The following is a 26,104-nucleotide window of genomic DNA, read 5'->3' as shown; positions in this document are numbered from 1 at the left end:
CAAACTCTACGTGATGTATAACAGTTTATTCATAAACCTGTTTATCTATACATAAACCAACATAATTTATTGGTAATATTATAGCATTGTACAAAGTAATGTAATACATATTCTTATCCGAAATGTTTGAAACGAAAAGACTTGACATCTATCTAATTAATAGTCTACTGGACATACTTTTGCATTGCCGTGTTTAACTGTAGTCTGTATAATCACCACAAAGCAACCTTATTTTCGCACTACAGAAAACAAACTACTGCAGATATATTTTAAAGTACTAAAGAATCCCCGTAACTGCCAAACAACAAGTACTGCGCACACAAAAAACGCCTGACCAACTTTACCACCTGTGCTTCCAGCACTGGCCTGCTTGCGCAGAGGCATTGTCAAAAAGCGCGGGATAATTATGTGGTTATGGCGTAATAATGGCAGTGGATCCTAGAGCATTCTCGGTTTTCCGAAAGATGGAAACTTTCCTTTAAAAATACTTGCTAGTCTATTAGTTTGAAAAATTTGGTGTGCAAGCTATCAGTCAAATGATGACATTATTTTTAGTAACGTATTGTCTCTGCTGGTCATTGCCTATGTTTGTTTCAGGAACAAGCAAACTTCTTGCAATCACGTTTAATGCACATGCTTAGCTTGTCAGAGTTATAGAATAAATACTAGGTTGATAACGAACTATTTGATCTATTCTTTAGGAGTAATAATAGACACAGTTTGTCGAATCTACGCGTCCTGACTTCAGACAAAAAGCTAAAAAACAGCTTTTCCAACGGATGTAAAGCTTGTATCTGACTATTTTACTTGGCCATAAAATGTTGGCCGAAGGAATATTTGACTCTTCTTAGCTTTTAAACCACTGCCCTGACGACTTGTGCCTAAACTTCAATCTGAGACAGTCCCAGAAAAAAAATTGAAAACAATCATGTTTTTTACTCAAAACAAAAGAGAGAAGAGAGAGAAGATGGAGTTGCTCGATCATCACACAGTGCGTTACACACAAGTCGGCGAGGATTGAACAAAAGTCTAACAAAATAAAACAGAAAACACCGGTTCAAAGGGGGAAACTTACCCGGTCAAAACTCTCAGAAACTAGCAAAGAACAGCAACAGCAATTTATGCATAAAACAACAACAGGTTACGTATGATTCAGAAATCAAGAGAAAAAAGGATACACAGACCCGGATAAATGTGAGATGAGAGAGGTCAAAAATTTCGAGGCTTGTAGCTTTATTTTTTTAAAAGTTAATCTACCAGCTATAAACAAGATTTAAATGTTTATAAATAAACCGGGATAAAAATATTAAATTAAATAAAAAAACCAAGCAAAGTTTGGCAACGACTTTGATGTTCTTAGATACAGCAAACATAGTACAAGCACAAATCTTTCAATAAAGATTTTGTTTTAGAACATGGCCACAAGTATGGACTAACACCATTTAATGTTGATTTAAACTTGGTACATACTAGCTACATTGATTTTGAACGTAGTCCTATTTTATTCTAAAAGCACCCCAAACTAAAGAGTTCATTTTGCTAAAAATGTGATAAAAATCATGAAAATTTTGTAAAAACGTTTCACAGTGGTAGTCTTTCCGAAATGAAGAGTTAATTGACTAGGGTGTAGTGGTTTGAAAACTGTCTTAAAAATCGTCTTAAAACCCTTGTGAAGAAAACAGCCGAAAAATACGAAAGATAAAAACAGAAGAACACGAATAAAAGTATATATAAAACCACAAAAAAAACGTAACAAAAAGAGGGAAAGCCCCACGGCCATTCATAAAACAAAACAAAAAAGTGGAACATTTTTAAGGGTCTGCACCGGTTATGTTTGCTACTCTAAGGACAATTGGCAACCGCTAGAGGTCGTCGGTACCCGGTGAGCGCTGATAATGATTGCAAGGAAAGCAATGAGGGCCGGCCTCCGTGCAAAAGAAGGTAAAATTTTAAATCGTTCGTTCGGCAGTTGATGAGAGCAGCAACAGCTTTGTATAACTGCAAAAAAAGAAATATAATATAAGTAAAGAACAGCAATGCGCACGAAAACACTTTACGTTTAAATTAAGAACATACAAGGTTAAAGCGTTCGCTTAAAAATCTGTTTCAATACTGGTTGCAACTTTGAATCTTTTATTACTACGTGTATATGTGACGGTTACAAAAAAACATTTAAAATCCTTTGTAATGCACCAACCAACAAAGTATCTAACTCCTGGATCATGTACTTTAGTAAGTATAGCTGTTTTAACGTTTTGGGCAACTGTGGGTGAACTGCTGGGTCATTCGGGGTCAAACTTTAGGAGGATTAACTTTGGATAACTAACACACAATATGTGTCCCTTTCAGAAATAGGGGTCATATAATAATCACAAAACAAAAAGTTGGCGTTTTACCTTAAATATTAATCGACTTCACTGCCGGTGTTGGGTGGAAGTCGTCGTGGTGATCCCGTCCCATCAGAGCTCGGTGTTTCCACGGATGAAAGTTCTTCCTCAGTTTCGTTCAAATCATTCAGAAATGATTCCTAGATAAAAGAGTAATTTTGTAGCAATTTAAATTAAAGTATCGTAGCGAAATGGAAGAATTTAATTTTACCTACGTCTCTACTACAAATTTTCAAAAGCAGACGATCTTAATTAGTATATAAACGAAATGTATACGTTTTAGGTACAAAAATCTTGTTACTATTTGTATAACCATCAAGCATAACTGAATAATGGGATTTTATCAACTTGTCGAATGCTGAAGGTTTTAAACATTAATTTGATTATTCACTTATTTATGTTTTGTTGTACCAATTTTTTCCTCTTACCATAGATCGACCCTTGAAAAACTCAGTGATCATTCGTGTTGAGAAACTCACAGCATTGTCAACCGCCTCACGAGTTTGCTCTGAACTCACAATATCCACCACTAGATGTGTCATGTTCAGCACCATTACAATCTACATTGAAAAAATAATTGTATCCTCTACTATTAACGTTTTGACGTTGCATTACAATATTTCCGGCCGTTGATTGTTCGGTAGAATTGTGTCGCTAAGGGCTTATTCACCATGCAAAGTTAATTTCGTACAGTCATACACTCAACTTATCAATAAGTCGCATTCTAAGAGCAATACTAATATTATTCGAAGATAAAAGCCTTCATAAAAACAATATCATAACAATTCAACGAAACACGGAAACAATTACTTACTGGAAAAACATCCGGGTGTCTTGTCGGCGAGTTTGCCACCAACTGTTTCATATTAGAGCAGAATCGATTGGCGAATTGTTGAAAATGGCTGAAAGTGGTCGTTGCCATGTAACGAGCCACATTCCATCGGAGCTCGTTCTCGACAGGTATAGGAGGCATCTGTAAATCATGTTACAAAAATAGTCTTTGAAAAGCTGCCTGTCTATTTCAGACAAACACTGTTCTGAAATCCGAAACGTTTAAACTTAGTGTGTGAACTGATGAAGTGATTAATGTTGAGAAACATGTCTTACATGTGTGTTTTGGATTTAAATTTACAAACAAACGAGAAAAAAACTCTTAAAGGCATATACAACGAAAATATAATCATTTTTCAATTTTTTATGTCATTTTCAATTTTTGTAGTTGGAATTATTATTTTTCACGTGACAGTTCTTTATGAAAACTGTGTATAACATTCATTCAATTTTTCAGCTTACGTCTATAGATCTCGTGTATTCGTCGCCTTTCTGACATAAAACTGCCACCAGCTGTTGAACCAGTTTGTCCTCATCAATCGATTCGCGTTCTGTGTCTCGGGCTAAACAACAACATTTAATTTGGTTTGGTGAAGATACGGTTGAGAAAAGACGCAAGTTCAAAGTCGTTTTTCTTCTGTTGCTTTCAGTGAAATTAAAGTTGGGTCGTACATTTTAGGCCCGGATCGAGTCTGAATACTTATTTTAAGTACTAGATAAAGGCCCCAAATTGCTGTTTAAGGTATTTGAGGGCATCTGGAATATCCACTGCACGTACAGTCTTGTGCAGCTGCACGTACATCGTTGTGTGTTCGTGCAAAGAAAGTGAAAATGCGTTTTAAATGTAAACGAGCATGATTTCATGCTGAAATATAGCGCGACTTCCTTGGAAATTAATAACAATTCACCGGACGACATACAACTCAGTCTTAAAAATCGCCCGATAAAGTCAATCAATACAAGTGTAAATCAAAAATTTTCTCAGAAATTTCAAGTTAGAGATTTTTTACGAAATCAATTTCGGCATTAAAACATGTTTACGTACTTTCATATGTAAATTGAGTTGTACTCGTACTGGGTTCACCATATCCCGGCGCGGATCGTATCTCCTGCGAGAAAAAGTCATTATTACGTCATCGTACGTTTACATATCAACATGACGTCACAAACAAAACGTACCGTATGTCGTTCGTAGTAACTCTGGTGGTCGACTTCACTGCCGTTCGAGGTATAATCCCGAAAAAAGTCAAACTGAGAGAAGTCTTCTACCGAAATAATACTGCCCCCTCTAGTGTGCGCGGGACGTACAGTTGTTGTTCCGCTAGCGGGCGGTAGGGAGTCGTCGGCGAATGGTATCCCATCGGTTACGTCGAATACTTCTCGGGGCGGGGTTAGCGGTGTGATGTCAATTTTTCGTTCGGTGCGAGGAGACAAACGCTTGCGCGACCCCGTGTGGCGGTTGTAGGGAGAATCCAGTGAGCCAGTGAATGTATGTTGAGTGTGGCGACGTACCAAGTGGTTTCTGTTGAAAGCACAAGGTTTGACAAAATGTGTGTTTTTTGTTTACTTAGAATTTACACAACAAAAAACCTAAGCCTAAAATAATTTCATTGAGCTTCATTTTCGGCAGTAAACCTTTTTTTCTTATTCAAAAAAACACTTAACAGTAACACAAATACAACACACATTTTCATTTCCAACAACTATTTAACAAAACAGCAAAGTTTAAAAAAAATAAACGCATCTATTAAGGCTTGGATGTTATCAGTACCATATTAACCTTATATAAACCTATTTATTCAAACAAGCCCATCATTGTGATAATCAAATGCCATAGAAACATTACTCTTTAAATTAAGAAACCTACCTTGGCATTTTCGCCGCACGGTAGCGTCCGAGAGACTCATTACTTCTCGGGGCTTTTTGCAAATTCATGTAAGCGTTCATGGCAGGTTGCCCTTCATCTCGGTAAGATCGGAAGGACCGACTTGCTGGTTGGACTGGATTTCGCGAGTTTTGGCGGGCAGGTGGATCCGAACGAGTTGTCTGTGAGTAGCGAGTAGTTTTTAATGCCAAAAGCTCTGATTCAATGCAAAATAATTGTTAATTAATGTTGTTGTTTGTTGATGTCGAAACGTCATGCTTTATACAAATTGGCATGTTTGTTTCTGGTTAGAATGTTGTTGTTTTCCATTAGAGTGTTTAAAAGGGAAAGATGTAGTTTAACATGGTTAAACTTGAATTTTTCAATATATGATTGCATAAGTTGGGAACACTATACACGGACTTGAAAAGTAGTTTAATCACAAACATTACTGCCAACGTAGTGGTGTATATAGAATACATCGTTCATTGCGTAAGCATTTGCCGAAACGTTTAAACAATAAAGCATGTCGCTTTTTACGTCTATTTGGGCCGTTATTTTCATCATTAAATTATTTTTTCAATTCTGATATTATTTCGAAAATTGATTATATTTTCAATTGCTGTATGTTTTTAAAGCGTTAAGCAATTCGATTACGACTGTACGATATGTAAGGTTTTCAAGAAATACAATAAAAATACGTTTTGCACGGGTTTGGCATTTACATTTCTCTACAATATCATATAATTGATATATTCATAGTTCAGCTCAATATTAAAAACTTTAGACTCCAACCAGTCGTTAAAATGTGTGGACGTTTCTACCTTCATTATGTAGCGATATTCTTGTGAGGATGAAAATGATGAGTCAGGGGTGACGATGCGACTTCCAGGAGTAGAGGAAGACCTGAAATGAGGTAAAATTTCATTACAACTGGGAAACAATTAAGTTGCGCTTTTGTCGCCATTTTGAGTTGTAATGTATACGACATTTAAGTGTTGTACTTGCGACTTTCTAACACGGATTGAAATTTTTTTGCAAATATGGTTTGTGTTTGTTGGTTTATTTTTTATCAGCATTTCAGAATGCCGGTAAAACCAATGTTTCGTTTTTATAAAAGAAATTTAAACGCAAATCCCCAAAATTGAAATTTATGAACATTTTTTTTTTGAATCGACTCATTTTGAAAATACAACAGGAAAAACACACAAAACCATTTGACATACAACAAAACAAAAAAAATTACCAAAGTTTGGCGGCTCCACGCCATTTTGTAACAAGTTTGCGCAGACCCATTCTGGCAAACCGGCAATACTTCTTCTAAGACAAAAGTTTTTACGCTACAACAATACTTGATCAAGTTGTCTTTTTGCCTTCTGATATCTTTGTTAATGTTTCGTTTCTAAAACTTCAAGCTTATAAGAACGAGCGCACAGGCGCAGTTCTGGAAAATAACAGCGATCAAGAATAGGCGATTGCATTTGTAGGACTGACCACCACTCCTATTTTCTGTTTCTTTTATTCTCTTTGTTTTTCTTTTTCGCAACCTCTCAGCACTTCACTAGCACTAACCAATACCATCAACCCATCCCACTCTTTCTCGTTTTTTCTCACTCTCTCTCTTTATTGCTCCGCCTCCTCCCGCTGGACAATGCATGTTTACGTGTGCTCGGTCAATGCTACGTCCGCGAGGGATTACGAAAATCAATAGAAGTAATTACGCAGAGGTCGTTCGGTTTCGCTGCCTGCAACAGCTGTGTTCGAGAGAAAGGCTTAACGGAGGCCACCAGCTACGTTTACAGCTTTTTATTGGATACAAGGCTTTTGTGTAGTGTTTTAAAGTTGTAAACACAAGTACGAAAACATACTGCACCACACTGATACTTTTAACACAAAAATGTTCTTCTTTACCATTCGGCTACATAAACTAATACAAATTTACTGAGGAAACTTATGGAAACGCGATGGCATAAACTTGGCTTGCGCCTTTGAAAGAAAAAACGAAATATTTTCTGTGTCGCATACACGCTGAATTAGGTGGGCGATTTTTCGTGTTTATAAGGTACAAACACAAAATTAGATTTGACTATTACGCATTAAAGCGAATTGTGTCTTTTGCCTAAGCCTTAAGAGCATACGCAAACATAATACCGTTTCGGGACGTTTTATTTGTTCAAATTGTTTAAGTAATAGGCAAAAAACGTTATGATTTCATTACATTTAATAAATGTAAATTGCAAGATTTAAAAAGATGAACACATAAATTTGTATGGACGAAACCTCTTCGTTAAATCAAAGCGTTTCTGCCTAACACGAAGAGTTATGAGAGGTCAGTCTGCCAGTCATAAAAGATACTACATACAAGCTACAAATGCATTATTAATAGCTGCTGGGCAACGGTTAAGTCAACAACGAAATAGCAACGTAGCAGTCATAGCTAATGCAGAGTGTATAATTATACCTGCATAACGGAACACCAAACGAAACCCAAGCCTGTTGTCAACACATTGATTTTTAGTCAATATACCCAGCATATTTATCTGCGAAATGAACGCCCTACATAATTTGTATATAGGTAGTTATTTGGGAGATCGCATGCCTAAATTGTGAGTTGTAATCCATGTGCTAAAAGGTATGATCACATTTACATTCACAGCAACAACAAAAAATGGCTTTGAGCTGTTTACATTTTAGGCCAACTGCAACACGTACCAACATGCAAACCACTAATATTCCAAATTTAAAACTTAACCACTTCAAACGACTTTGTTTCAGCATATAGGAGCCATGTAATGTATGACAGTGTATTTTATTACATTGTGCTGTTATAATTGCCGTGGTTTAATCATTATAGATTTTACATCACTCGCCATGCTATCTTCTACTGTGTCATAATTACACCAGCTTACTCCCTTGGGGATAAGCGTATTGGACCCGAACCACCTCACAGGTATACTGGTTGATTAAAGCAACCATTCAACACCATAAGAATTAGAGACCAGTAAAATAGAAGCAGTTTTTTTTCAAACTTTATGTACTACTAGTGTCTGCCTCAGAGATATATACAAAAATTTGTGAAAACGGCTAAAAATAGCGAATTTTGATGTTTTTCAGTTATGTAACCTTACAAAATGCATCTAACCCTAAGCAAACAACTTAATTACAATTAAAAGTCATAAGCAATGCGGACAGATGGGTTACCTAAGTGGATACATGGATTTAATAGATCGACATTTCTGCGAATGCGTACTGGGGATGGCACTGACGTCATAGACACGCAATGACGCACGACAAACTCACGTGACAACATTGACAGGCGTCAAAAACATTTAACATACAGAACAAGGTAGTGTTACCAGTACGATGTGAGGAAACCGGATAAATGTCGCATTCTGTGGTGAGTGGGCATGAAAACCATTGTTTACTTGTTTATATTGGAGTAGAAAACAAATGCTATTTTATTTTGTCCAAATTGCACAGACTTTACCTTTGTGCGCCAATACACTATAAACTGTCAATGATTTTTTTTATTTCTCATTTTAATCTACTCTTATTAGTGTTACTGGATATTAAAGAAATACAGGAGCAGATTACACCAGAAAGATGGCTTATTAAAAGGGCTATTTCTTAGGTACACTTGTCACTACTGTTTAAGCAATAGTAAAATAGTAAAAATAGTAAAAATAGCAATAAGTAAATAAATTACGTTTTTGCATGCCTATATTGCAAGATATTTTTTTTTGCATTTTGCCCTAATGATAACTGTTAACTAAGAACTTTTAATTTAATACTACAAAAAAGTTTTATAACCCTAAAGTTTTCCTACCTGCTCTGTATATGGCGGTTGTACTTCATTGAAATGCGTCGAAGGGTTTCGGCAATTTCCTCATGGAGTTGTTGTTTTTCGGGTAACGTCAGCCCGTCCAGGTCGGCAGCAGAAAACGAAAGGGACCCTCGGTGTTGGTAAGGCGCAGACTGCAAGGATAAAAAGAGTTTACGTAAGAGGTGGGATTCGAACCCAGAGTTTTTGCTTATCTTTCATTTACACAGCAGATCGGATACCGCTAGGGGTGATCCAAGTCAGGGTATGAGTTTAACAAAATAGGACACTTGACTCGAAAAAATTGTTTACTTCGGTGCAGTTTTATGAAACCTTTAACAAAGACAATTAGATGAGATGCAAATAAAATTTGACTTGATTTTTTGACTTGACATGAATTTTTTTGTAACCGTTTGAAAGTTTTAACAACTGAAATAATATTTACTTGGTTATGAGGCATGTCTTCTAGTTCTGTGGAGTCCGGTTTGTCACCACGCATGGGGTCAGTACCTAAATCAACAAAAAGTATGAATAAAAAATTCAAAATCTGTTCAATTTTTTAGGCAACGCAAACCTTTTAAGTTTATTTCGCTTGGCATAAGAAACATAGTGACAGAAACACAAAGTAACAATCACTAATCCGAAAATAGATGAACGTTAAAACGAAGGAAGACATAAGGCGATGTGAGGTTAAACTCGTTGCAGCTAAACAGGCACTACAAACACAATTCAGTTATCAAATTGTTTCATAACTATACAAATACAGTAACCACGGTTAATCCGGACCTGTTTATGGACAAAAAATTGCCTCGATTAGGCGAAGATCCGGATTAACCAATGTCGATTAGTTAAAGCCTTATTACATTACAAATCATTTGTACCTCAAGTTTTGTCCGAACAAAAAAATTCGGCTTTAAGGTTGGTTCAGGTAGCTTTGACAGTTAGTAACAGCAATCCCTTGTTGTATTGTTATACTGTTTTACTGCTTTTATTTATGTTTTTGTTTCAGCACTCATTTTTATATGAATTTGTATATCGATTTCCAGGAACTGATGATGCCACCTAGGCGAAATACATATTCCTTTATTTGAATCGACTGATTCTGTTTCACCAAGAAGTTTATCGTCCATTGGTTTTACTGTATTACATGGATCGTCAGTTTAAGCCAAGCTGTTGATGGTTTTGATCAGTGGGGGGATTCAGCCGGTTCGCACCGGTTCTATAGAACCGTCTAACGAATTTTATGAGAACAGCGAACCGGTTAGCATTACTGGTTACAGTCAATGGACTATTTGAAAAAGATGACTTTTGTGGTAGAACCGGCTGACAACAAAATTTAATCCCACCATTGGTTTTAATCTATTACTAAAATTGTCATTTTGATCATTCCTGTATCTTACCGTGTTCGTTTCTTTTCTCCTCCTCCGAAAGAGGGAGATGGAGAGAAGGCTCAGACTGGGAGTGGCAGGATTCACTGGAGGACGATGAAGACTCAGAGGGATGTCGCTTCTTCCAAAACTGGAGGAATTTCTTAAACTTTCCACTTTTCTTCTTGTGATTTAGATCAAGGTGGTCAGGTCGCACCGGCGACGTATTGTTGCTTGTCACGTGTTTCTTGCTTGACGAGTGCCGCTTGGGGGGGCTGTTAGATAGTAATTCGTTTTAGGTACTGGTTTGATATGTTAGTAATCGGAATCCTATTAAGCAAATGGATTTTTCCACATCAGACACTTGTGAAGTGATTTGATCTAACCATCGGGTTTTCTAATTTATCATTAAAGCAAATGTCGGGTTAGACTAACGCAAACAGGTGCTTTTGGGGAGACCAACGGGTGTAGTCCTTCATAGTTGCACATTCTTTAGGCTTACTTTTAGTTGTCAAAATTCTCGTGGTACATAAGACACCATGCTCTGTGTTATAGTCGTAGACTTTTAGTTTTACAAGTTTGCCATCTACTTTTATATTAGCAGCGGCCACGAGCTCTGAGGGTTACTTTAAGGGGACGAAGTACAATGGTTGAGAGTCATTGGGTTCGACAATTTTTCTCCAGCTAGGTCGGTTTTGGAGTTGGAAATTTAGGGCAACGTTCGACCAAACGTGTTTTTCAGCGGGTTTCCCGGTTGGATACGAAGGTTTTACTCCAATTATAGGTCGTATCTATTCGGGTAGAAGAGATTCGTAGGATATTATATAATCCAAGCAACTTACACAGTTGAAAATTCGGCTGAATACCTTCGACTTTTATCAGTATAATCGTCATAGTTGACGCCAAGACGAGCTGACGATGGCAAACTTTCTGATTTGTCACGTTCCAAATTTCTGTAGAAAAACCTCAGTTATAGAGCTAACCATAATGCAACATGAAAAGAGGAATACGTTTGGCAAAATGAATTATGTTGATATAAACGGTTGTAACTGATTTGGCCCTTCATATCACGTATAATGGCATGAGCATTTGCCGAAACGTTTGAACAATAACGCGTGTCGCTTTTTACGTTTATTTGGGATTTTATTTTCACCACTGATTAATGTTGATTTTTCCAAGAACTTTTGTAAGCACAAACTTGCATTTAAGTAAAGTTAACAAAACCAATTTACCCGGTGGATAAGGCATCAAATGAACTTGACGAATTCGACGGAGCTAGTGTACGATGCTTTACCTGTTTAAATATATTAAATAATACAAAAGTCCCAGCCTTAAGACATTAAACACCATTTGTAACTTAAAGTATGCTTAAATTAGGCAAAGATCCGGCAAAAATGCGTAACCGAATCCGGTTTACCTGCAGAGGTTCATTGTATATTACGACCAAAGTTTAGAACCACTTAACTAAAAAAACGAACATACTAGACACTTAAAACGTTAACATAAATACCAATACGGATTTTTTTGTTAACAAACCCACCTTCGGCGAAGATTTTGGCTTAGTTGAAGTCGATCGGTAAAGTTTTGCCGTGTTCTTGCTCTTAGGAGGCGATGGGCTTCGTTCTGGGAAAAACGTGATCTTTTGTGGAAGGGGCTGAGGCCTGCATTGATAAGGCAACGTTATGGCTTAGTAACAAAATAAAAGGTATAAATGTAGATGTTAAAAAACTTACATTTTTGGTTCAACGGGTGGACCTTGTCTGTGGTCTTCAGACTTGTTGCTGCTGTAAAAAAGCAAAATCAGTTTAGAAGCTTCGCAAAATGTTATGTTGTGGTAAAACAAATTCAGATACATTTTTTGAGTTGCAAGGCGAAAAAGCGCGATCAACCAAACACGTATTTTGGAGAGAATTTCGACGCGATTTGAAAACGAAACTAACTTAACAGTTTTATTATCATTATTTTCTTTATTAAGAAACCTAATTTCCATTTATTAATGTTTTTTTGCATTTTAATACTTTGTAGTTTGTATGGCAATGGTTGGTATCCATGGCAATGGCTGTAGGTGTTACAGGGCGCTCAAAAGTAATAAAAATGACATCATTACTTGTAATCAAAACACTTAGATTTTTTATTTAATTTTTATCATTACATGAAACACAACAAACTATAGAAGTCTCTGATCAGAAATCTGTAGGCAATATTTTATTTTCTGTTCATGTGCGGACTTAGCGACCTACATACACGATCCACAAGGTGGGGCAACAGAGCACAACTTACCTCCGACTTGTTCGAGTTTCGTCAACTTTGATTTCGTTCACCCACGGCTTTTCAAACGATTGCCTGTATTGAAGCTTTTTCCTGAAATCGCAAACACCAAAGTTTATTTTGTGTTCAAATGTACCAATGATAAGGAAAAAGGTACAGACTAAAATGGTGTAATTGAATTTAATGACAATAAGTCTCAAACGGATTTATATTAGAAATTTTTATTCCAAATTTACTCCAATTTTTGCGTATTTAAAGTTGCACTTTGTTCTTTTTGTGTGACGCTTGTTTCGCATCTTTTTTAATGAATATTTACGTGACTCAAGTGGATACAAACGGGTGTAACTGATGTGGACCCTCATATCACTGATGATGGCATGAGCATTTGCCGAAACGTTTAAAAATAAAGCATGTCGCTTTTTACATCTATTTGGGCCGTTTTTTTCACCAATAAACTTATGAACAGATCCGCATGTAGTGGTCCAAATTTGTTCTTGTAATAAGAATTCGTGTTACTTCAAAACTTAAACTTTTTGTACACTGCTTCTTGGTCATAGAGGACTTGTTTTTGACCAAAAAAGCATTCTCCGCACAAAAGCGAAACCAAAGTATTGATAAAAAGCATTGCGCACATGTTGTAACGGACATATTATAAATACCCCTTCGATCATAACAACTTATTATACTGGCTATTTGCATTTAAAAACAGTTCCTCATTTTTCCACACCCTACTTCGTATTGCAACATGTACCTGGCACTGGGACGTAATTTTCCAAATAAGGAACGGACAAAGTACATAAAATGCAATCAGATGAAAAAAAACCGAAAAAGTACTACGTTCATCGAGGTATCTTATAATAAGATCCTCGACAGTATAAAGCAACCTATCATATTATGTTTGTATGACAATAGTGATTATCATGTCACAAAGACCCCACGAAGATCGACTTTGTCTCCGCGCCTCCTGTGTTGAAAATTAACTTTTCCACAGCGTGCCCGCTAGGGGGTTCCCCAAAAGTCCAAAAATAATCCTGGCTGTCGCGTGATCGCGTTTCATACACGCAGGTTCCCTACGAGCTGTTTAAACTGTCGAGAGGCAGGACCATATTAGGTCTTGGGTACGTTTGCGTGTTGCAACAAGGTGTAGAATAAATTGGGCTCAGTTTACGCGGTCAGAAATTAGAGTAAGGTGCACGGCTGAAAGCATCACGTTCCGTTTTCAAATTGTTAAGGTAAAATCCCAGGGACTTTGTGAATAATGACAATTTAGATTTTTTTTCTAAAGTTTAATACTGGCACTTATAAAAATCCTCAAATTGCGGTGCGACTATTTATAAATAATTTGCGATTTTCTTAATTTTCAGTATATTTCCTGAAAACTTGAGGTAAATTGATGATGGCATTAGCATTTGCCGAAACATTTGATTACTAAAGCATGTCGATTTTTAGGTCTATTTGGGCCTTTATTTTCCTCATTCAAAAGGTAATCTTCAAATAAAAAGATAGGAACTTACTTGTTTGAAGGACCCGCCATTAACCGCTTCATGCGATCCTTCAGCGTGAGTTTCTTCTCTTGCGACGTTCGGACATCTTCGGATTGCTTCGTATCCGATGATGACGTACCATGCCACGTGGACGACAGAGGTTCGGAAACCGAGAGTTTACGATGCGCCTTGGTGCTGTAATGAGAAACGCACTTTTTTCAATGATTTGTTTGTCAGGTTAAATATGTTGTAAAAATCGCGGTTTGGGCAGTAACGTATATGTTTAAGTATAAATAGCAGCGTGTGTTTAATACGTAAGGCATATTACACTGTAGGAGTAAACACAATGGATTATATTGCGCCTAAATTCAATAGACCTCGTGGTTATGCAACCTCAGTAGTTTAAACATGGCGCGCAGGTAAACAAGACGTTTCAAGGCCCCTCAAAAGCAGCGCGGCTTATTTGCGGACAGTCGCAATAAAAATACAATGAGTCTGCAAAACATAGGGCCAGGCCCAACACATGAAGTCAACACTTTTGCGGCAATGGGGACAACTTACATTGAGAAGAATGAATGGAGGTAAGCATCAGATTCACACGAAACATGCGTGCGGCTAAAAGGTCACACGGATCTCGGGAGTTCAATCACCTATGGCTTGTTTACTACGCGTGTGGGTCACGTGCCTAGCCCACTTAAGCATAACCCCAGAGCATAAATAATGAGTAGGTTTGTGTGTGGAAGGTGGGAGAAATAAGGCATCACATATGGCGGTTTCACATCACAGCTGGTAATAAACATTTGTGTGGGTTTAGACTTTCAAGTTGGCAGAACAACAACAAATGCTAACAGTGACAAGATTAAAACGACAATTTCAAAGGCACTCCTATCATTCAACACCTTTTTAGTATTTTCCTGTTTTGTGTGCTAAAATGAGTGAGGAAAAGGGTTTCTGTGAGTCCGCGACCCCCTTACAACGTTAAAATAAAAAGTACATTTCGGCCCAATATCATTTAAATCGTTTTTTAACGAGTCGTTGAAAAGTTAAAAACATAATCCTAAAAAAGTTGTGAAACACTGCTGTAGGAGGTATAGACCGCCAACAAATACACATCGATTTAACGCGTACAAATCACGAAGTTGACCACAAGAGGCACCCAGTGCAGACTTTGAGACAATGCTGCGTGCACATGTGCAATGCTTGCTGATTTGCAGGAGATTTGCAAAACGCAGGACATTGAGCCCTTCGCTTGCAAGCTCGCCAACGTAGGGGATCGGATTTCACGGAAACAAAGTTGCGCAACTTTCCTGCGACAGCTGCTTGCCATTAGTAAACACTGTTGGCGTTGCAGATTGTTAAATTGCTAGCGTACGTGCTCTTTACACCCCTTGGTGGTTCGCAAAGGCCTAGGGTTTAAAGCTGTGATTGTCAATTGAGATATTTCCAAGTGTTCATCAAAATATTCCAGTGCAAGTATGTGACAAAATGTGCGTTTATAACTACGTGGTGAATGCATGACATTTGCTATCTTCAACAGTCTGCCCGCTACAATATAAGTTGCAAATAATTTGAAGAACCACTAATTTAAGGCATAGGTGAAACAAAGACCAAGCTAAATGCAAGGAGTTTTAAAGTAAGATTTGTTTGTGTATGAGAAGAGATAAATACAACAAAAGTCTCAAAAGGTTATGCGAGATTTAGATTAAAAAAACCCTCGTCTCACTATCAGCAATTCGTGTCCACATACTAAACGTGCTTAAGAGAAACAAAAATCTCGAAACTACAAAGACTTATTGTTTCAATTTTTTCCTTCCATTTATCCCTTGACCATTTGTTAACGTAGGACAGGCTATTGCATCACAGAGCTTGTTGTTTCTAAGCAACCTGAACATTGCACGTGATTAACACGTGTTGCAACGACTGCTATTTAAGGAAATTGAAAACTGAAACACGCTATGTCGTATTTAAGCTGGAAAACATAGCAAGGAAAGGGTGGTTCGTATTGCGACATTCAAACCGGAAATGTTTGCTAACGGTTATTTTCAATCGCCAGGCCGTGTCTAATGTAGGAAGCGTCAAACAAATTCAATTGCCTAGGCAGAACAGATAAACAACAACCATTAGCATTCATTATACTTGGTTACATCTAAAGTAGCAAAGGTGTGATCCAGTGCGTTTGCAGCGGCATTACAAAAAGCATTTTGTCATTGGCAAGGTGCAAGTGGAATAAACAGCCGCTAGGTTAATTCAACTAAATGTATAAAACCCATTTTTACAAATTGCATTCTTTTTACACGAATCTGTTCATAAGTTTGATGAGGAAAATAACGGTCAAAGGCATGCCGCTTTTTAAGTCGACTTGGGCAGTTATTTTCCTCATTAAGCAATCTTTATAGTTGTCTATAAGTAAAATATCAATTATTTGCTACAATGTTCGGGCCACGACATAACGAAAAGCATAAAGTCTTGTCATAAGCAAGACGTCTAACTGTGTCTGAGCGTTACATTGTCTGTGTGACTCACTAATAGCAGGGTCGTGCGCCTCAACAGGAAATAAAAACCGCGCATTGCTGCCAAATGTGAAAAGGCAAACGTTGATTTACCACGAGAAGCGACCTACCAAGAAATAGTTGAAACATATAATGCCAGGTTGGTAGAACGGCAAAGACTAAAAGGTTAAATGATTCGTGTGAGGGACTAATATAATTGTATACTTGGTAAAGTCCACGTCTAAGTGCATGTCTTATGAGACAATGATACTTTAACAAAAGAAAGTTGTAAATACAAAGTATATGTCACTTGTGAATGCGCAAGTTAACCAATGCACCATATTTCTTAAATCATTCAAACCCCAGGAACACTATACACGGATTTGAAAAGTAGTTTGATCAAAAACATTACTGCCAAGGTACTGGTGTATATAGAATACATCGTTCAGACGTTTCGACAATCTCTGTTGTCATCCTCAGTGCACGGTGTATTCTTTTTATATTCTTTTATACACCACTACCTTGGCAGTAATGTTTATGATTAAACCATTCAAACCTCACTGCTGCAATTAGGTCTAAAAGTTGCAAAAAAAAGTGTGTAACGTTAAAGTATGATTCTCAAACTGTGTGCCGTGAGAGATTTCCAAGTGTTCCGCGAAATATTTCCTATTTTAAAGTGCAAACATTTCTTGGTGTTTTAGGACTTCATGAAGAAATACTGGTGTGCATGACAATGTTTCAAGCTCATATTTTTGTTACTGGTATTGAAAAGCATTCTTACCCACCACAATAAAGTTGAAAATTGACATCATTTGCTTTTGTCATGTTTACCTGTGAAGTGTGTCGCGGAAGGAAATTTTAATTCTTTATTGTGCCGCATGCTTAAAAAGTTCAAGAACCACTGGTTTAGAAACACAAGACAACTGCCTGTTGGTTTTTCGGACCAAGTCTTTTGACCCAAAGTTCTAGTAAACCCGGAACCCATTCGTTTTCTAATCAAACCAGAGAGGGTAAAGCAAGGCGATTCGCTCAGGCTAAGCTAAGAAATCGGGCGAATCAACAACACACAGCACGGGGGCAACACGTGGCGTTGCGACAACACACGGCGCTTGACAACGAGCGACAGACAGGTCGACAAGTCCAGGCCCGTTCCAGCACCGTTTAAATGGATTATGACGTAACAGAGAGCTTCGCGATTGCGCCACGGGCCATTTTAAAGGGGCACAAGTGGCTACGGTGGGAAAAACTGTTGAGCTATTGTAGCTGCTGGGTAAAAACATACAGACGTTGCTTCGGTTATTTTTAGACCCCCTGCTTTGACTGACGTCCAATCATTGATACGGATATGTTAATTACGCTAGTGTCGGGGTGTGTGCGTGACTCAATACAAAGCGTCTGATTGGGCCGTTTAGCGTCTATTGTGTTTTAAGAGCGCCAAGCATATGTTTTGGTTCGTGGTGATTGCAACACTTGATTTGATTTTTTTGAGACGCCCTGTCACAAGATGTTAACAATTCGGGTTCAATAAACCGTAAAATCTTTGAATGAGGAACAACACTGTTCTTTCAGGGTATCATTTTTCCAATCAAGACATGATAACATATTACAAGTTACATTTTATAACATGGGTTCTCAAGCTTTTTTCCTCGTTTACTCCTTGGCTGTTTTAGAATATAACTGTATGTTGCTGGAGTATGTGCGTAACATTGTAAAAAAAATCCGGTAAAACTTTTATTTGCTCTCTCAGGTAATGTTAAAGACTTTTTTATATATACCCACTAAACCCCAAATTTAGAACCGCTAAATATGCAATATCACATCAGCACGTGACGCTACGCCTTTGGAAACCCAAAAATTCAAGATGTCAAGCCTAAACGCCGCTTACTTGGTAAACAGGTACTTCCGTAAAACCGCGCACTTAAAAGAAGACAACCACAAACCACGTGACTGACAGGCACATTAGGTTGATGCAGTTAGCATTGCTTTTACGTCAAGTATAAAACCTATAGCGTCGGTTTAGGGTCAAATCGCGCTGTCACGGGGTCAAGAGATCACTGCGTAAAGCTAGTAGAAAAAACTCGAGATTTAAGTCTGACAGAAAATATGGGGCTATAAAGACTTTAGCGTAATCCTGCTTAAAGCCAACGTTTGCACGGTTTTTAAGGGCATTTTGTTGGAACCTTCAGTTACAGATGAAAACTAAACGGTGTTGATTTGAAAACTTCTTTGGAGTTTTTTACAGAAACCCTACAAATTTTGTTTGAACATTTTTTATTTGCTTATGGTCACAATCTGTATCTTATAACACGCAACCCAACAATACTAAACGGCGATTTATGGCTTCTTTAAGTTTAATGTGTGCATTCGTGTCAAACGTTGCCCGCCATTTCATCAAAGTCACGTTCAATGGCGGTTAAGATTTATGATATCCAGATCGCAAACAATAGATTTCCCGCAATGGATACTGTTGCGTGTACGTTAGAAACACGGAACTCGGGATTGTATTTACATTAACGAAATGACTAATTCTCATAAGGGGCCCTGAAACAGGTGTTAGATGGGAAAACGCAGATGGCCAAAAAGTTGCGACTGTTTACTCAGTGGTAGTCGGTTACCACTTAACTAAAATCTTGCGTGTCGATTTTCTTCGCGTTGGTGTAATCGCGTGCGCTCTTAAATACATAAACAGCGTTTTGTGTCGTCCTCTTGCCTGGCGATCGGTTAACATTGGAAACAATAAGACAGGCTTCCGACGATTAGGTTGGGTAACATACGTAGGCGGTAGCAGATAAAAGGACTACAAAAATCGGCACTAAGCCAGATTAGGTGGGTTGAAGTGTTCAGAATTGGATTTCCCCACTAACGGGCCGCGTATTATTACAGCTGGGCGCCATGGCGATGGATAGGGGCTTTGTTTGTTCGTCATACGCAAACCGCTATTCAATCGAGTTGTTTCGACGGCAAATTGAGCCACGAAAGTCTGTTAAGCGAACCAGGCGTGGCGAATTAAACCTACCGCGGGCTGTGGGCGGTTGAGGGCCTCGGTTATATCGCGTTTCAGCTTGTGTTGTTATGACTCATCGTGTCCCCGTAGCACGCGAAAGCCGCCAAGTCTGTGCTAGCACTCGAGCGCCAATAAACAAACAATCGAAACGCCCAGAAGCGAATCCCTGACGTCACAATGGGAGTACTCGAAAGCGAGCAAGCGCGCGAAAGTGGGGGGTACGGCGGACACGTCGCGCTCCGTTGCACGCGCACAAATATAAAGACTAGACGCATGTGCAAGTCACAACAGCCAGGAAACCGCCGAACTACTCCAAAAGCCCCCCAGTCCCCCTATATCTGCGCAACTTTGAACGTTGCAGCGATGCGGCAATCGCCCCTGTGCCCGCCCTCCCACAGACTCCGTAAAAGTGGCCAAATTGCGGGGAACAAAGGACCTTCTGGGGTGAGTCAGCCACTTGGTTGCGCGAGGACAAAGAGCTGACGTGGCCCGATCGTGGGGCTTCCCCCGGATTACACGGTCGATGGGAAGGTGAATATATTTGATTTACCCGTGTGTGTGTGTTTGTTTTAACAGTTCGCACACTTCCAAAAACACAGATGTGTTCTCTTTATCCCCTTTTTGCACGAAGTAAAGGACTTGAAACAGCTGCAAACACTATTTTTTACTTCAAACAAAAAAATCACCATGGGAACTGTCAAAAAACGACCCCCCATAAAATGACACATAAGGGGTGAGTCATGAATGTATTTTTAGAAACACTTAACCTATATTTCTACCATCAATGGTTTCCCAAAGATCCTATACCATCATTTCATTAAACGACCGTTCGGTTACAACGACTTTAACGCCGCCGTCAAATCAATTTCTAAACGCATAGTCGACACATTGTCAAACTGTGGAAGAAACGCAGTATGTAACGCAAAACTCTGCAATGACACAGACATTGGAGAAAATCCTAATTCTTGCTGGATGAAAAAGTTTTGTGTTCAAATAAAACAAGTAATTGCTACCATATTTGTTTAAAATACATTCGATGCACAGTATCAACCAAATCTGTTTTGAAGTGCCAGTTGAAACAATTTTAAGATGAACATAAATTCATAACTGGGATCAGCCCTGAAGCGTCGATGCAGACCAGCGATCACGGCACACTCATATATAAATCACAGTACGCCAGGCCCATTGAAGGCGCCATTTCGAATCAGCCGGTTGAAACAAGTTACACTTTTTGACAAAAATGTGGCCACAAACCAGAGTTGGGCAAATTAACAGCATGAAATGATGAAAAACAATAAGCCCTCTCCATAAAAAGCGGTACTTAACAAGTGCACACGAGTATTCAATTTAAGCAGTTCAGTACATTGTTATACGGCGGGGTGCTTTGATTTAGATTGGCGTTTATGCCCTTGGGGACCAGGCCGCACACCTGCAACGATTGCGACAAGTGAAATATCACAAACAAAAGCTGACTCGACATTGAGAATTGCTTTATGAAGTCGCAATCCCCCGGGGATGCGCGAAACCTGTTAGACGGCGGAGGCGGCAGTAACACAGACGGAAAAGCATTACCGCTTGTGCACTTGGTACGTTAAACGGCTAATTATTGACTAGGGGCTACGTTACCAAGACCGGCGCGATTGGTTAAACTGGCCCACATTATTTACTATTTATCGAATGTAAAACAAGTATAATTTGAACTGTTTTTGATACAACAGTTTATCATGTCCTAAACGGTGTGGAGTAGGTTATGATATAAGATAAACTGTTGCTGCCAGGCATGGTATCAAATGTATAGAGCTCTTCTGGCAATTGTATTTTTATACTGACATTTCGACGTCCTATACAGGTCGCCTTCATCAAGGCAAACAACACTGAATGCATGCATGTAGTACAGTGCACGATAAACAAGGGAAAAAACGTCGGTATAAAAATACAATTGCCAGAAGAGCTCTATGAATATGATACAAGATGTTTCGACTTATGTGGTAACATGTGGTGTAAAATTTATTGAATTTTATACCTTTATCAATAATGCAAAATATAAAAGGGTTTGTTGCGAAAGCTTTGCGGGTGTTTGAGAACATTGCATGTGCAACAAAAGTTTGCTAAAGCCAATTAGCAGAATCGCAACAGCAAATACGCGTCATGCAAATCGTAGCACAACTTAGACCTAATTTCCACGCAACAATACAAATTTGCATAACTTGCAAAGCACTTATACTACCAGTTCTTTCTCAACAAGTATTCCTTGAGTATTTTTTCGACAAGGAAAAAGTGAACCATGGGACAGAATATACATGAGACCTCGGCAAGCAAAAGCTTTATTTAAGTAAGACAGAAAACGTGTAACTACATTTCCACTGACCGCCAAGCCACACGTTCACACCGTGGTTTAGCTTACAACCGCACTGAAGACAAGAGCGCACACCGAACAATTCACATGAATATTTTGCTTATCTTTACTGCTTTGTGTAGTTAAGGATATAGCGGTTTTGAACCTGTGAAAAATCAACAGAAAAGAAGCAATTTTTGAAAGACTTATCTTTCTTCCCAAACGATTAAATAGCGCTTTAGGACTTTTTGACAGGATTATAGAAGTGCTTACCGTCAGGCATCAATGTGAACGAAAAACAATATACACCAGTGCCAACATTCCCAGTACTAGAAGCCACGAAAATCAACAGACCAACAAACACGTCAATCCTACGTCATTTACATTATCAGGTACAAAACAGTGGCAGGTATTACGTAACTGACAAATTAACCGTTTCGCGTCAAAACTGAATCTGAACTCTACACGACCTCCGATGACGTCACGTCCGAATTTCGCCAATAGCCATTCGTACACAAAGCGGGACACGCGATGACGTCATGGCGTGACTAACTACGATGTAGACAGTGCGGTGTTTCAACATAAACGTGTGTCAATTGATGGGTGGTTAATCACACGGACAGTTCAAGAGTGAAATTCTTTAGTCAAGTGCCACTTATGTGTCACTGTTGTTTAGGGTTGTTGTATAAACTCCTACGTCTTCTGTCACTTCACAAGACATGTCTGTACCCTATATACACCCTATATGACTACTAACGGTTTATGGACATGCCTTAAACAACTGTCCTATCATGCTATTGGGACAGCACATCAGTCAAAACAAGGTGCACAATTAGGCAAAATTTACAGTAAAAGAAATATTGGTCGATAAATATACTACAAAATTCAGTCACAAACCAGTCAGCCACTGTATGCTAACTAGTTCAGCTTTTTAAGACCACAATGTTATGACCTAATCCAGATGTGGGTTTTGTGGAGTTACACATGTACAGCATACACTGCACATGCAAATTTTGGGAACAAGACAAATTGCAAAATCTCATCAAACATTGATGACCTTGTAATCTTTTGAAAGCAAGCACCAACATGGAGACAAGGCAAAAGTATTAACTCCACAGTTTCCCACTGTTAAATAAACACTGCAGCAGATTCCAAAGCACACAAATGCCTAGCTCTTTAGGCTGATGTTTTGTGTGTACAGCAGAAATTATAACCCATTTTGGAAGGGGGGTATTTGGGTAGTGTTTTTAAAAGTAAAATTTTAAGAAATGCAATACCTGAATCGTCTAATGATGTCTGGAGTCCTTGACATTCGTTTGGGTTCAGCAGGGGTTCGTGTTGGGGTGGAATTGCTTTCACCAGACCTCTACAAATGCAAATAGAAATTAATCAAACATTGCAGTATTTTTTTCATTAAACCAAATTCATAACATCTATCAAATGTCAAAAACATTAATAAAATGAAAACAACAACAGGGCAGTGTTAAAGATGTTAAGGGTAATCTCACAAAAAAATATTGGTTTAATTTTGCAAAGTTATTTTGGCATTTTGGGTTTTAAAACAGATTTAAAATCAATAAACACATGCTGCAACAAAAAAATGTACATCAAAACAATAGGCAATCAAAATGTCAGGAATTTACAAAACTGCTGAGTATTAAATACCAAGTGTCAAATCATCAAACCTCTCTGTGTCGCTTCTTCTCCTCAATGTAACTGATAACGGATTTTCTCGTGACAGCCTTGGTGAAGCTTTTTCTTCTTCTCATGTGAGAGTTATCTTCACCTAAACTGCCCAAGGAATCCTACATGACATTAATAGCATGTGAATAAAGAGTTACAAAAAAAAAAATTTTTTAAATTAATAATGACAATTAAACCCAGAGTAAAGCATGGCAAATTAGGTAACCAACGGCTGGAGATTAAAAGTTTTCTAATTTGACGTTTAACCAGAATGCATATTACAAGTATTTAAACATGTAAAACAAAAATCAAGTTTGCAAGTTTATTGATTGCAAAGCCATAAATCATGCAGCCAATAACAACACATTTCCGAGCCATATCTTGACAACCGGGCAATTTTTCACACGCTCAACATTTCCTACCGATGATTGAAATCCACTGTGTGCGCTGTCATCATTAATCAGACTCTCAATCATGGGACTTCCCCTCTCTGCAGCATCTCCAGTCATTCGGATATCTTGATCAGAAGTGCTCATTTGGGGTAGGTCCATAGGCCTGTTGATCATGGACTTCTTCTTGGCCTCACTTGTCAACTCATTTAAAGAAGGCCTGGACGGCAATCCTGCAACTGCTGGGCGCAAGCTATTGCTGCGGGTTGGCTCTTTTCGCACCAAGATCCCTTGCTCTGGTTTGCTTTGTTGCCTTTGGTAGAATGCAAGTCTGCCATCTCGCTTTAATTTGTAATAACCTATAAAAGCAGGGTCAACATGAAACAAAGCAAACAAAATTTCAAAAAAAAACATACAAACACACACACCAAAACACATAGGGATAAATACTTTTCTTAAATCCAATTTTGTACACAGCTTTAATGTGGAAGTATGGAAAACCTTATCAATGGTGCATACATTGTCTAAAGCTGTGCTTAGAGAAATAATTCTGAGCCAAAGTGTGCTTCATACAAACGATTCAAATGTATAATAATAGTATAGTAAACTGAAGCTTTGTGTTTTTTAACTTCAGGAAAGGTTCAGTTTACTACAATTATTGTTTACTATTTGACACAAAGCTTGCATATTATGTTAAAACTTGTAACTCCAATCAACAGGGAGTATCATTTTGTCTGCACTTACCTTCAGGTTTCATATTCTCCATGGATGCTTTGGCATTCTGACTCAAGCTTCGCTTCAAAAACGATTCCACAAGCCTCCGAGACTCCTCCAGGTTATGAATTCGCTGTTTGTCTGTCTGATTATTATTATCGTCATCAGCGTGGTCATGGTTATCATTTTTGTAAGATTGGGTAGTGCTACTTCGGACAGGCGACACATTTCTTGTGTTGTGGTTGTTGTTAGAGTTTTTATTGTTGTGCATATTGATGTGATTTTGCTCGACATGGTTCGACCCTTGCATCCCTAGCAGCATTCAGGTGTAAACCATACAATGCACCAACCAACAGCTTTTGCAACTCAAAAAGGATGTTTTTGAACAAAAAAAGGTTAACAGTAAGCACCTAAAACAGTGTAATATTGGCAAATTAGATATTTTTTACAAATAGTAGTCATGCGGCATGCGCCACGATAAACTTTGATGTTGTCACAAATGTTACACTTTACTACCACAAGCACACTTTTAAATCTTTTGCATAAAATTTAATGCCTTGAGTTGCTTGCTTTTAAAATTTGTCAATCTTAATATGGTGATGCCTAAAACATTCCAAAATTTTGCCCTTCTACAGTTCTACATTCTATGGAAGTAATTATTGGTCAACTTATTACATTCCTAAAATGCAATATTGTGCTAAATGCTGTAGTACAACTACAAGAGATAAGTTATCCGTTCTGTTAGTTTTGAACATATTACACTAATTACACTGCTTTATAAAAAAATAAGTACATACAAATCAACAAAAACTTAGGCCACCATGCATTTTAGCATCTCCTACAGCTAGTCAATTACAAGGCAGACCAAATACCGCTGCATAAATATATCAGCATATTTATTCCTGTTTTAATGTTAACGATTCGCACCGCCTCACAACAAAATACAAATGTCCAACGTTCCCGCTAGTCGCGACCCTTATATACTGCATCGGACTTCCCCACTTGCCAACCACAGTGACAAGATTTCTATAGGTGCCGCAGTCGCAATGCTGATGAGCGACTGACTTTTACCATAATTATTATTTTGTACACCTTCTCCTACCTTCCCATCAAGACCCTTTACAAAGAAGGTCACCAAAACCGTACAATGTAGTTACAGCACATGAATATGAGTCAACTTGACAAGGATAGAAGCGGGTAATTTGATCCACGTAACTTACCTTGCAATTGGATATGGATATCGTGGATGATTTCGCACTCTTTGAGCAGCTTCGATATTTTGAATCAGGGTCGATTCCATGCGGAACACACATCACTATAATACTGGACAAAATGATTGCGATAGGAGGTGTCACAATTAACGGAAATCCCTGGGACCTCAGCTAACAAGTCTAGACTTGCCTACCGTGGGACATCTGCTGCTGTACATTTTTAATGGAAATTTTTTATCTGATTTCGTGACGTAACAA

General features: G+C 38.2%; 1 protein-coding gene across 1 annotated transcript; it reads right to left on the bottom strand.

Annotated features, from left to right (window-relative positions):
• Positions 1 to 916: 916 nt before the first annotated feature.
• Positions 917 to 25,078, bottom strand: LOC145238401 (uncharacterized). The gene is made up of 22 exons (XM_080101546.1): positions 24,666 to 25,078; positions 23,955 to 24,280; positions 23,535 to 23,654; positions 23,127 to 23,215; positions 14,052 to 14,216; positions 12,550 to 12,630; positions 12,003 to 12,053; positions 11,810 to 11,930; positions 11,502 to 11,563; positions 11,112 to 11,222; positions 10,303 to 10,544; positions 9,348 to 9,412; positions 8,909 to 9,057; positions 5,907 to 5,988; positions 5,086 to 5,264; positions 4,398 to 4,740; positions 4,264 to 4,327; positions 3,681 to 3,781; positions 3,202 to 3,360; positions 2,816 to 2,947; positions 2,397 to 2,527; positions 917 to 1,998 (listed from the first exon to the last, which is right to left on the bottom strand). The coding sequence occupies exons 1-21, from the start codon at positions 24,955 to 24,957 to the stop codon at positions 2,405 to 2,407; spliced, it is 3,057 nt and encodes a 1,018-aa protein (XP_079957672.1). The 5' UTR covers positions 24,958 to 25,078; the 3' UTR covers positions 917 to 1,998; positions 2,397 to 2,404.
• Between the last annotated feature and the right edge of the window lie 1,026 nt (positions 25,079 to 26,104).

The sequence above is a fragment of the Phallusia mammillata genome, chromosome 7 (genome assembly GCF_965637545.1).
Source record: "Phallusia mammillata chromosome 7, kaPhaMamm4.hap1.1, whole genome shotgun sequence".
NCBI lineage: Eukaryota > Metazoa > Chordata > Ascidiacea > Phlebobranchia > Ascidiidae > Phallusia > Phallusia mammillata.
This window is presented reverse-complemented; position numbering and strand designations above follow the sequence as displayed.